General features: G+C 28.0%; 1 protein-coding gene and 1 non-coding gene across 2 annotated transcripts; one reads left to right on the forward strand and one right to left on the reverse strand.

Moving 5' to 3' along the window:
* The first annotated feature begins 65 nt into the window (after window positions 1-65).
* NIMIN-2 (NIM1-interacting 2) lies at window positions 66-877 on the forward strand. Its single transcript, XM_088117843.1, has one exon. It carries the CDS (start codon window positions 133-135, stop codon window positions 562-564), a length of 432 nt encoding a protein of 143 aa, XP_087973969.1. The 5' UTR covers window positions 66-132; the 3' UTR covers window positions 565-877.
* A 4,924-nt stretch (window positions 878-5,801) lies between these two features.
* On the reverse strand, window positions 5,802-5,875 carry TRNAV-AAC (transfer RNA valine (anticodon AAC)). Its single transcript has one exon. It is a non-coding gene; the product is annotated as a tRNA-Val (tRNA).
* Between the last annotated feature and the right edge of the window lie 7,402 nt (window positions 5,876-13,277).

A 13,277-nucleotide genomic window follows, 5' to 3' on the forward strand; every position in this document is an offset into this window, starting at 1 on the left:
AAAAAAATATTTTCTTCCTCGTTCTTTTCAAAACAATGTTAATCCCATTGCGTATTATATATATTTTTGTTAAGAAATGATGCACTATCTCTCACATAAAAACCCGAAAAGATTCTCTCCCACCATCACACGATGCCGTTTGAGTTGTTTCCGGCGAGCCGAAATTCGGAAAGGGGGAAAAGAAAGCGTGGCGATGACGAAGACGCCGCCGAAAACCGGAAGGACTTGGCGGCGGACGAAGGAAAAGGAGCGGCGGCGATGGCGACGGACGAAGAGGTGGAGGAGTTCTTCGCCATTCTGAGGAGATTACACGCGGCGACGAAATACATAGAGAAGATCGACGGTGCGAGCCATCTGTTGATGGGAAAGAGATCGAAGCCGTCCGCCGAAGAAGCCGATGAAATTGGAATTAGGGGAGAAAAAATTCCAGAGCACGAAGTGGATTTGGATAGAAGTTTGGACCTGGATCTGAACTTAGAACCTGCGTCCGTTAAATCGGATGCTAAAGACAGGAGAATCCGGAGCAAGCATCCGAAGCCGTCCTCCGCCGATTCGCGGAAGTAGAAATTTCCGGCAACTGAGAAAAAAAATCGACGGCTCCGATCGTCCGTGGCGGATCAGGGTAAGAGTGACCCGATCCGGAGTTTTATTCGCTTGTTTTTTTTTTTTTTTTTCTAATGTATCAAAAATATATATGGATGGATGATCATATATCAGTTGTTTTGTTTTTCAGTTTGTCGATTCGTGGGGAGAATTTGATTGTAATCCTCTTAACTGGTTCCGTTTGGATGAAAGCTCATTAATTGGGGATTTTAATCTCTAATTTCGTAGATTACTTTATAAATACATTTCAAATAGAAATTTTGTTTCCCTTGAAGTAATTGATCTTTCTATTATAGCCGGAATCTAAATATATCTCCATTATTTCAGACATAAATCATTAAGATGAGAAGTTCGAATTTCAAACTCAGAATATTAATAACCTTTCTATATTATATAGCCTAACTTATTCATGTCAAATATTTAGCATATTGATAAATTATTAGATAACATATTAACCAATTATTTTTCAATAATAAATCAATAAAAATCTAACTCACCGTAAAGAAAAAAATAAAAAATAAAAAAATGTTTCGAAGGAGTAGATAAAAGTACTGTATTTCTTCTTAATGGGACAATATTATAAATGATAATTATAAACAAAGGAATAAATTAATAAGTTTAATGAATTTAGCAAAGTAGTCTTTTGCAATTTAGTTTCATACAATTAAAAAATGGAAAACATTTTAGTTGATTTGATCAATATTGAAAATGAAAAGGAACAAAACTAAGAAAGAAAAACGAAGTAAAAATTTTGCAGTTTTATAAAACTGTGTTCATATACCTAATACATCCATAAATTTGTCAAGCTTACATTAGAAAAAAGTTTAGAATTCAACCGGTTAGGAAAATGAATGATCAGAGTATATAGGAGATGACAATTATTCTCTATTTATACGAGGCCTTTTGGGTGAAATCAAAAGTAAAGTTGTAAGGACTATGTCCAAAGCGGACAATATCATATCAATATTGTCTTTAACAACACCTGGCATGGCAGGCCCAGGTGAATTCATCAGAATTTGACATAAAAAATGTTCGGGTAATTCAGAAATGTTTGGCATTGCTGGAAGTTTGATGATCACTGTTCACACAATTACTGGTATGTATTCCATCTTTGGTAGCTTAAACAATGGAGTGGAGAGGACCAATTTTATGTACTAATTTTTTCACTCAACAATCTTCATAGAATGAGGGGGCAGAAGAGTTGATTCCTTCAGCATCATTTTCAGTACAAAAAGAGCTGCAAAGCTAAGTTTGAAACATGCACATTTCTTGCACTCCGTTTTTCTTTTTTGTTTATATTCGTGTGTTCGGACCAGTTTGTGGCACCTCGACTAATCACGAGTCACTGCCTGAATCTACTACATTTGGTTGACATGATATCTTGCGCTCCGTTTCTTATCTCGTGGTTATTATATAATAATACTAATTTAAATAATAGTTTAGGCTCTATTGAATTATGTTTTCATTTTTATTTTTTTTAAGTTATTTGCTGTTAAACTTCTTTGTTTTCTACTCTGTCAAAACATTTTTCAAGTCTTTGCTAAATTTGAAAAAAAAAAAAAAAAAGAAGAAGAAGGGGCAAATAAAGAAAAAAATTAAGAGAAACTACTCATTTGGAATTTTAAAATTTTGTGTAAATCTGATTTTTTTTAATGGTAGATTCGAAAATAGATAAATTTTTGTAGTAAATGAACTTAATGATTATATTTTAATATAAATAATTTGCTGTATCGGATTACATTTTCACTTGTTTGTTTAAAGTTATTTGCCGTCTTTTCTGGCTTAAATTTATTTCTTTTCTACTTCGTTAACATATTTTTGGAAGTCCTAAAAAGAGAAAAAGAAAAAAGAGGAACCCATTTTGAATTTCAAGTTTTGTATGGATTAATTTTTTCTTAATAGAAATTTTTAATAAATTAACTTAGAATTAATGAGTATATTTTATTGTTTTTGGATTATGTTTTCTTTATTTTTTTTTAATTACTTTGTCAAGATATTTTTTAAGTCCGCTAAATTTGAGAAATAAAAAAAAGAGAGAGGAACTCCTTAATATTTTGTATAAATTTGCTGGTCTTTGTTTTTAATGTTAATAAATGATTCATCTTGTCCTCTGTGATAAATTTTATCCTTTATATCTAATAAATCTTGACAAATCAATTTTGTGTATAAAATTTGTGAATTTTGAAAAGTATCAAATAAGTTAAAATATGTCTTAGACAGAAAATTGATAGTTGATAGACTTATTTGACACTTGTAAAGTAATACGAAGTTTGTGAATTTTAACGTTTTATTACATTTGATAGTTTCATTTTTTATGTTACATTGCTTTTATATTCGTTATCTTTAATGTGCTCAATTTGTGATATTGTTCTATTAGATTTAATGCTTATGAAATTGTACAGCTTTTTAATTTATTGTAAAACAAAAATATCAATTCGGGAATAGATTTTAATTGTAAATAATATTTAATTAATTTTGGTAATGCTTGTATAAATAAATATATATTTTGGGACGTATTGTACACAAAAAACTTTATGGTAAAAGAGAATGAAATTTATAATCTTTTTTTCAGACAAAAATGAAATTTATAATCTAGATTTAATATGGTTTTGAACTATTAGTAATGTTTTTATTCAAGACCACGTTTACCTATCCACAATCGTAATGAAAATTAATCGTAATGTTATTCATTGATGTTGTTTTACCAGAAATTTTCTGCAATCGTAATCAAGATGTTGTTTACTAAAACTGTTTGGAATCAAAATCAGAAATGTAACAATTACTAATATACCTCTTTCTCATTTTTAGCTAATTACAAATATATTATTATGCTAATTTTTTTAAAAATTACAATAATAATAAATTTTAATTTATTTATTTACTATATTATTGATAATAAATATTTTTTATTATAACAATTGATCTAATATTAATACATAATGAATAATTAAAATAAAATTACATCAAATAAAATATTTTTTTAATAGAAAAACCAAACTTTAATATAACATATTATTAAATTTTATTATTCAATATTTAAAAGTAATAATATATGAGTTAAAAATAATAATAATATCTATTTAAAAAATTTATTGATATTAATTAATATAATTTATCATACTATGTAATAAAATCACATCAACTAAAATCACATCAACTAATAAAAATTGAAGTATAAATGGAGAAGAAATTATAAAAATATATAAAAAAAAAACTAATTAAAAATTATATGGATCAAATCCATAGATGAGAGAAAAATGGTTAAAGTGGTGCATATATATGTAAGGTCCACGGTTCATATATGGGATTACAAAGTTTTGAGGTGGGTTCCACCATTTGATTACATTCCTACAAATTGGTAAACACCACCAAATAGAATCAATATTCTCGATTCATTGATTACGATTGCGGGTAAGTAAACGGGACCTAAGTGTAATTTTAATGGTATTTGATTTTATCCTTAAAATTTTGGTATTTAATTTTAGTTTAAAATTTTTGGTAACTGGAATTTTTTATTTTATAGCTAGGTAAAACTAGTTTTCATTTTTAGAAATTCAATAATAATATTAACCAAACAATTTTATACTTTGTTGTTCTATTATATTATATTAATATTAATAACCAATGCTCGGCTTTTTTAAAAACAAAAGTACTTTTTGGAATTTTTAATAAATCAATGATATTTTTTTTTCAAAGGTTTAATAAATCAATGATAAAATTGAGAATTTGAAAAAATCAATTACCACATAGGTCTATTATTTTTATTAAAAGAGAACCAGAGAGAGATGGTATGTTATGCCGAAAAAATTCAATTTTTCCTCCTACACTAAATGTTGTAATTTTTTACTTTCAATTGTCGTCAACCCACTAATATCAACAATAAACAGTGTAAGAATCTCTATTTAAAAAAAAAAAAAAAAACTTACTAAAATTCTATTAAAATTTTTATTAAAAAACCTTAATTGTTTTTATTCAATTAAAATTATGCCTTTTTTTAAGAAAATAAAATTAAGTTTTGTAAAAAATTAAATTTGACCAACGTAAACAACATTATTAAAATTTATAAATTTCAAATAAAACTAACTCTAATACTGTTTTCCTCTAAAATTCTATGAATTTTATACCACACAGGTTTCATAATTGGTTTTAGTTCACGTTGGTTATCGAATAAAAACTTTAGTAACTTTGCTTTTCTAAAAAACTTTGCTTTTCTTTGGTGGGATGGTGGTCTGAATTTTTTTACCAAATTGGTGTTTGGGCTTGGTGGTGTTTCGTGGGCTGGCAGAGAAAATTGGGTAAGGGCCAGTGGCCCATTTAGATTGGAAAGTTTTCCTTTTTTTTTTTCATAAGATTCGGAAGGGTTATGGTAAAAGTTACAACAACTTAAGGAAAAAAATGTATATATATATATATATATATATATATCGAGATCATTTAAGAAAATATATTGGTATTATTCCCATATATATTGGTATTTATATATGGGATATGGCTCATACATATTGTGTACTTAAATAACGGTTTTAAGAAATAAACAACTTTGATCTTCAAAAAAAAAAAATTAAAAATTAAAAAAGAAAAAAACAACTTTGATCTTGTGTTTCTTCCCACCTTAAATTAATTTAATTTAAGTTTTAAAAATTACTAGACCGTGTATCATAATTTTTAATAATACAGCTACAAAAAAATTAATAATATTTAAAAGAAAGTTGCCGTATTTCAAAGAATGTATTGACTTGATTAGACACCAACTGTGATTTTGATCCCAAATGAAAAATGAAAAATGCTTTCGACGACTTAAAGCAGAGCCCTTCAATGTGTTAGATTAACGTGATGAGCCCTTCAATGTGTTAGATTAACGTGATAACCAACTGTACAACAATACTATTAGATATGCTTTGTTGGTTCCATTAGTTTAAAAAATCGCTTGAAATTGCTAAAATGAGTTCGAGTCCTATCTCCAACATGATTTACTAAAAAAAAATGCTTAAAATTTAGGTTACTCCTTTTTTTAATTATTATTTATGGGTTAAAAGTCTTAATCATGGACAATTCCACAAATTTACATGCGATAATTAACAGATTGGGCCAAGACTCTTAATTAACAAAAAAGGCATATCTTCTACTGCATTTCTTCCGGAAATCACCTGGAGCCTCTTTATTTTATAATATATATAAAAAATACTATGTATAAAAATTGGCGTCGCCCGGACTCGAACCGGAGACCTTCAGTGTGTTAGACTGACGTGATAACCAACTACACCACGACACCACTATGTCTTAATAGCTCCCATTAAATGATAACAAATAATTTGGGTTAAAACTCTTAATCATAGACAATTCCACATAAGTTTACATGCTATGATTAAAAATATTACTGTCATTAAATTAGTTGGTTTTTAGAAAATTATAGTATATTACATGCAGAGGTATAGAATATAAGCATCTGTATGCTCTAAAAACTTCACCTGCATTACACATGACAACAAATTTGTAAAATTAAATTAACAAATAATTTTGTATATATGTTTTTCTCTCAATTGTACAAAATAAAAAAATAACATGTATATTCAATAGTGGTGGATATCTTACTTTCTTTAACATTATTATGTTGAAAGAACTTATTAACATGCACTAATTAAAACAATTCGAACAAACTTGATGTGAAAAACATGGAATATTTGAAGAGATCAATTATTTATTTATTTATTTTTAGTACTGAAGAGATCAATTAATGTGTATGAAAAAAAGGTTACATTGCCAAAATTCTGATAATTAATTAATAAGAAACTTCATATATATTTAATTATCTACTTGTAGCCTAATTATATAATCCCCTGAATCAAAGGAATTTTTACACTGTTCACGAGTTTATATACTATTGGCGACGCTCTTTCTTTGTAAAGCCTTCTTAAGTGAAGGAATACTCTCAAAATTACACTGAATCTTTAAAATAATTAAAAGATTAAAAGATAAAGATGACCGTCCAATCATAATTTTTATATTATAAAAATAAATTATGTTTTGAAGATTGTATAGACTATAGCACTACAAATATTGAGATTTGACATTTTAACCTAAACAAACATATTTAATATAACCTAACCTATAAACAATAAATATTGCAAGAAAAATTCAATCGATGACCTTACTTGAATTTTACAATCTTTTCACAAGGATTTTGGTTGAGGATCTCGTAATTAACACCTACTTCTTTTTTTTAAATTCGATATTCAAACTCTCATTCCTCATTTTTATTGTATAAAAAAACTAGTAAATAAATTTTAGAAGCTAAATTTGATCGGGATGATACAATAAGAACCTAGGGGCACAAACTGACTTCTAGTGAGTTATAAATATGTTTTTATACATATTCTTTGACAAAGAAATTGTGTTTTTCAAGTAAAACACTTTTTCTATAAACATTTTTATTTAAATGCTGCTTCTTGAATTTTTTTCAAAACTACTCGAAATCATCCAAAAAAAAAAATATTTGATTTTAATTGGGTAAAACGCACTTTATTACCAACAGAATAAAAAATAAAAAATTTAATTTACAATTAAACTATGTTGATATTAGCAAACGAAATTCTATTTCTAACACCATACACCTTTTTGGGCGTGGAGGGGAAAAAAAGTTGGGAACTGATGGTCTTTTATCAAACTTGTTTGTCAACTTTTTGGATTCTTTTTTTTTTTTGTTTGAATCTTACTTTTCTTGATCGGTAGCATCATATTAAATATTGATTGACACATCGATATTTGTATTGACATGTTCATGTATCTATAGATTCAACATCGACACGAAGGACAAATCGACATTTCATAATAATACAAAAAAAGTCGATAAAATATGAAAAAATATCAATAGAGTGTCATTATTATATACATAATATTAATATTAATCACTTGAAAAATGTTTATTTATTAATTTAAATATTTTTTATATTTTTTTTAAATCTCTAAATTTTACCTAAACATCTATCGATATTTTTATAAAATTAAGACATCGACATTTTCATCCATACTAACCTTTAAAATCTTGGTTTGTAGAATGAAAAAAAAAAACACACTTGGTTGGTACCGGACTTATTGCCATCAATCTTTTCTTTTTCTTTTTCTTTTTCTTTTTTTATCCAATTGGCTCCTTTATATATATAATACATATTCAATTGGTCCTTCTTAGAAGCAAGTATTTTGAAAATTTCATGCCGAAAATGTGGATTCGTTCTAAAAGTCAAAATCCACAGCCTAAAGTCCCGTCAGTGGAAAACATAGGAAGATTATAACTTTAATCCAACTTTTATTTTTTCTTTTTAGACATTTAAGGTACATCGCTCTTGTCACCACGTGTTCAATGCTTTACTTCTATTCAACTTACGCATTTAATTAGGTTACTCTCATGTATATATACATAAAAGATCTTATAAGATCGGATCTTTATGAAATTAATTACACAATCTAAACATGTAATAGGTAATTAATTATGTCAACTGAATTATAATTACTTTGAAATTGCTCTTAACAGTATTTTTTAACAAATAAAGGTTTATAAAGGATATAATTGATTGATGTTTTTAAATTTTATATTCTGTGGGACTAGTTTTTTTAGTTCAAAAGTGGTAAGTGGAAATCCAACTTTTAAATAGCAATATGTTTCTTATCATTATTTTTTAAGCGGTTAAAAATTCAAAAATTTTAATATGTTTCTGAATAATGATATATATATTTTAGAATAATGAGAGTGTCAGAGGCATTACCATATAGAGGCTAGAGTGGATAGAATTAGAGTGATCATTCGCTCAACACTTGGTCATATATTAGATAAGAAGACATCGATGTCGGATGAAGGTCTCCCTATACAGATTGTGCATGATTGATAGGCCGATCTTCTGCTCGACATGTGCAATCGTAGGTCAAATTCCAAATAAGGCATTTCACTCTTCAGTCAGGTAACACATTATAACTCGATCTATATACTAAGGTCAAACTAATAGGGACTTGAGCTTCAAAGTGTTTATTTTTTTTGTGTAAGTCATTTATTTTCAAACGACTTTTCAACTCTTTCCTACTCCAAGCTCTCCCAATCAACCTACTTTGACCAGGTCAACATTGACTGATACAACAAATAGATGGTATTTATCCATAAAATTTTATGTGGTTAAGAAATTTAAAAATTTTAATGATTCATATGATCATGTTAAATAAAAATTTTGAATATGTTCACTCATTGTTTTTTCAGCACAATAATGAAGTGAAAATTTGAATATCCGACCTGGTAGAAATATTTTTTCCAGCTAACTATGTTTATGGGCCGTTGTCTCAAAGTACCTCTTTTCTATTGGGTGCAATATTTTTCATGGGTACCTTGACTTGGAAGAAGAGACATATAGGAATTGACTTGGATTAATCCATGAACATTTGTATATTTGTCAGAACAGTAGCATTTATGAATTTGAATATTCATGCGCAGTGAGATTTGAAATAAGGTGCAATTTTTTTAAGCCACTTGGACAAGGAAACGTTCAGATTCAAAAGGCCACCGCAGAAATTAAATAAATAAATTGAAATTCTATTCAAAGCCGATAAGTAAATACAGATAGCTTAGTCTAGAACATAGACCAGACATTTGAAGGACAAATGTGTAAATAAATAAATCAACAGTGTTACTTTTAGGAAAAAAGAAAAAGAATAAAAAAAATGTGTGGAAGCAAATTGAATTGGTGCACAAGAAAAGAAACCAAAGCGGCACCATAAATTAATTGAAAAGAAATAAAAACACGACAAATTGATGTGCGGACAGCGAAACGACGGCCGTAACGGGGAAGCCCAACACGGTTTGCCGTTTTAACGGAACGGGTCACACGACACGACACTCGTCAAACCTAATGTGATGATTACGCCACGTGGAAGGAAACGTGGGCGACAGGGAAGAACTAAGAACCACACCCACGGCCACACCACGGGCTGACCATATCCCCTTCCCGCTCAATTACTTAACCACGGCTACAACTACAATCTTCGAATATTTTTTTCTTATATTATATTCTTTTCTTTTTCCTGAATTTATTATATTACATCATTTTCAATTTCTTTATTGGTTCCCATCTGTATTAAAAAAAAAAGCAATTTAAACATAACTAATATTTCTTTGGCTAAAATATTAGAAGGTTTTTTTTTTCGTAATTCAACTCGACCAGATTGGAGCACGAACGATATAATTCACTGGATTGCATAAATTATAAGTAAATTTATTTTTAAACTTTATTTAAAGATCCGTGCAAAGAAAAAATTGTCCATTGAAATATTTCACATAATTCATGCCAGATTCAAATAAGACAAATAACTCCCAAAAAAATATCTGAAAATGAATTATTAAAAAGAAAAAAGGTGAGATACTGGAGGGAAAAAATCATGTTCACGAGTAATTAATTTATTTGTACTACTGTAAATAATAATTAAGTGGTTAATACGTCATGGTAGAGTAATATATTTTTTACATATATAAATTGCACTTTCTAGTATCTTCAAATTTGAGAAGAATAAATTAGATAATTTTCTTTTAAATTTTAACTTTCTTTTATATAATCGTCTAAGAATTTAATTCAAACCAAGTCACTCATATCTAATTAAAAGGTTGTAAATTTGAACTTCTACCCCACATGTTATATTGAAACAAAAAATAAAAAGAGTCTAGAAAGTAATTCTCTCTTTCAAGCTTACTTTTTTTTATCCGGTCAAATTGAAAGATTCCAACCTCTTATATTTATTTGTTTTTTAGTACAAATTTATTGGTTCAATAATATTGTAGGTTTTGAGGTTGATTTTGTATTTATAGTATAATATATTTTTTTTAAAGAAATGTATGATACTACAAACCGAACTATCCAGTGCCAAAATGACTCATATATATTGTGTAGTATAATGTCTCTTTCAGAAAATAAAAGTATATTTAGTTGAGGTGTTTAGTGATATATTTTATAATTGTGTGTAAAAAAAAAGTTGTCCTAATTAGATAGACACCAACTATGTACTTAATTTTAAATTGTATGTAAAAGAAAGTTGTCAAATTTAAAATAATTTATCCACATGATTAGACAGACACCAGCTATGATTTTGTTTTCTCAAAGGACAATATTATTAAATAACAAAAGCAACACGTTGATTCTACATTTTTATATTTTGGCCATCGGTCTCTTTTTATTTTCCCGAATAGGCCTATTGTTTTTTCTTTATTGGTAATTTGCTTTTAGATTTTATCTAAAAATATCACATATTAACAAATATATTGTCTTTTACTCATTAGAGGATAAATAGTTGGAAAATAAAATTATTATATGATAAATAGTTAGAATTCATGGATGGTGGATCATACAATTCATTGTTCTTTATTAAAAATGAAGAAAAAAAAACAGAAAATATTACTGAATGAGCCTTTATCATTTAATTTATTCCTTCTTCGCTATGTCCTAAAAAATTTAATTAGTGAAGATTGAAAATGTTACCTACTTTTTTCAAATGTTAAGGGTTGAGATGACCTAAACTAAAAAAAAAAAAAAAACTAATAATAGATAACCTAATACGTGTCAAAAAAAACCATTGGAAACTCCAACCTGAAAAACTGTCAAACACTTCATTCAACTACACTATCAAACAACCAAAATGACATCCAACCAACATTAAAATATCTAAATTCAAAAAAATTAAATACTCAAAACTGTTGAAGAAAGGAGAGAGAGAGAGAGAGAGAGAGAGAGAGAGAGAGAGAGAGAGAGAGAGAGAGAGAGAGAGAGAGAGAGAGAGAGAGAAACCGACACCCAACACCCACAACTCCATCATAGCCAACCTAGCAACTCAATTAAATTAAGGATAAATATTAATTATATAATTTATTTACATCTTACAGTTTAAATTCCTACGAGTAGCCCAACAAGTAGCAACGTAAGATAATGCACCCTATTATCGAAGATCGGTGATGAATCATACTATCAAATAAATAATGGATCCTTTTTTATAATATAACAAAAATTTCAATTTTATTTTTTTAAGAATATATAAATTAAATTCCAAAAATGTACTTGATAAAGGGTGTGGTGTGGGGCCAGCGGTACATATTTAGGAAAGTGGCTGCAACTGTTCGATGAGGGTGTCGGCCACTTGCAGATATTTTTGGCTAGAATCAATGCCCACGACAGCCACCCATCCCCCAGTGGGTGGTTCAACGCACTCCCCGATCACGTGATTTTCACCACCTCTCCATTTTTCTCACTTCAATATCCCCTCACCAAACTCCATGCGAAAGCCGTAAATATCGTTAATTCAACGATAATTGATATATATTTCTAAATGAAAATGTGTGACTTTAATAAGTCATTACCATATATTATTTACAACTATTTATCAAACAATTTATCAAATATCTTTTATAAAAGATCCTATTTCATTTTGTATTAATATTCTTGAGTTTATTAAAAAAAATAATAATAATTTGGATTGCATTAGATGGTCCAACTCATTCGTTCAAACTTCTGGACTCTTATGCTTTATTAACATTCACGGGAGTTTATCTCAAAACTAACTGACAATGAGAGAAGTAATTTATTTGTATTATAAAGTCTTATTATGTTTCTTATTGTTTTAATCTGGGATCTTTAACGTTTTGTTTAATTATATGTTTTTTTGTGTGGAAATAACTCAATATTTATCTAATAGGCCACAATGCTAGTGATGTGAACGGCATCCAATTGTGTTTCGAACAAACACAAAAAAACTGACTTTTGTGGTTCAAAAACTAAATAAATATAAATTTGGATATAGTTTAATAGTTAATGATTCATGTATATTTTTTAAAGTTGAAGGTTTAATCCCGACCAAATATTGATTTAAATAAAAATAAACATAACCTCAATTGTTTAAGGCTAAAATTGTAATTTTAACTTATAATATTAAATTTTTTATGTATTAAACACACTAGCAACTTTATAGAAATATGACGTTTGATTACCAAACAATTTTTGTAGAAAATTCATAAACCAAAACAATTAAGTATTAATTTAAGGCACATAAAGCTAAAAAATCGTTTTAATTAAATAGAAAATTGATTTTCCCCTTAATCGGCTTAGAAGAGCTCTACACCTAAAAGTATCTTTATCAATATTTTCAAACATCTCATTATCGAAATATTAGATTTTCTTTTTTATTTGGATTCAACGATGATTGAAATTTCTAACCTTTTGATTAGACCATTTAATGGTTAGTATAAAGTGACATGTCTCAAATTCAATTATTAGTATAAAGTGACCTGTATCAAATTCAATTATAGATGGTCAACATGAAGGAGTTTATCTAATTTTCTTAGGGCACCATAAAAAAACCATCAGTCAAAATACAGCCTGTGAAAATCCTTCCCTTCCACACCATTCTCAAAACTAAATAAGTTACTATTTTCCTTTTTTCCTTTTATGGCTTATTAAACAGCAGAAAAAGATTCTCAATGTGTGAATTTTTTAATTATTTGTTTCTTTTTCTGAAAAAATCCCATTAGTTGACCCCACCACAAGATTTTCTACCTTTAGAAAATATTCCCATTTCATTTTTTTAAGGTTAAGTGGGCATCCACGTCATCACCAATTTGGAGATTTTCTAGAAAAGTGCACAATCAATCACTTGATTAT

This window comes from Momordica charantia (assembly GCF_013281855.1).
Source record: "Momordica charantia cultivar OHB3-1 chromosome 9 unlocalized genomic scaffold, Mcharantia_2.0 BLBB01000009.1, whole genome shotgun sequence".
Classification (NCBI taxonomy): Eukaryota; Viridiplantae; Streptophyta; class Magnoliopsida; order Cucurbitales; family Cucurbitaceae; genus Momordica; species Momordica charantia.

Bases quoted from the DNA above. Each gene is read 5' to 3' on its own strand.
- NIMIN-2 (XM_088117843.1), top strand. From the start codon at position 133: ATGCCGTTTGAGTTGTTTCCGGCGAGCCGAAATTCGGAAAGGGGGAAA.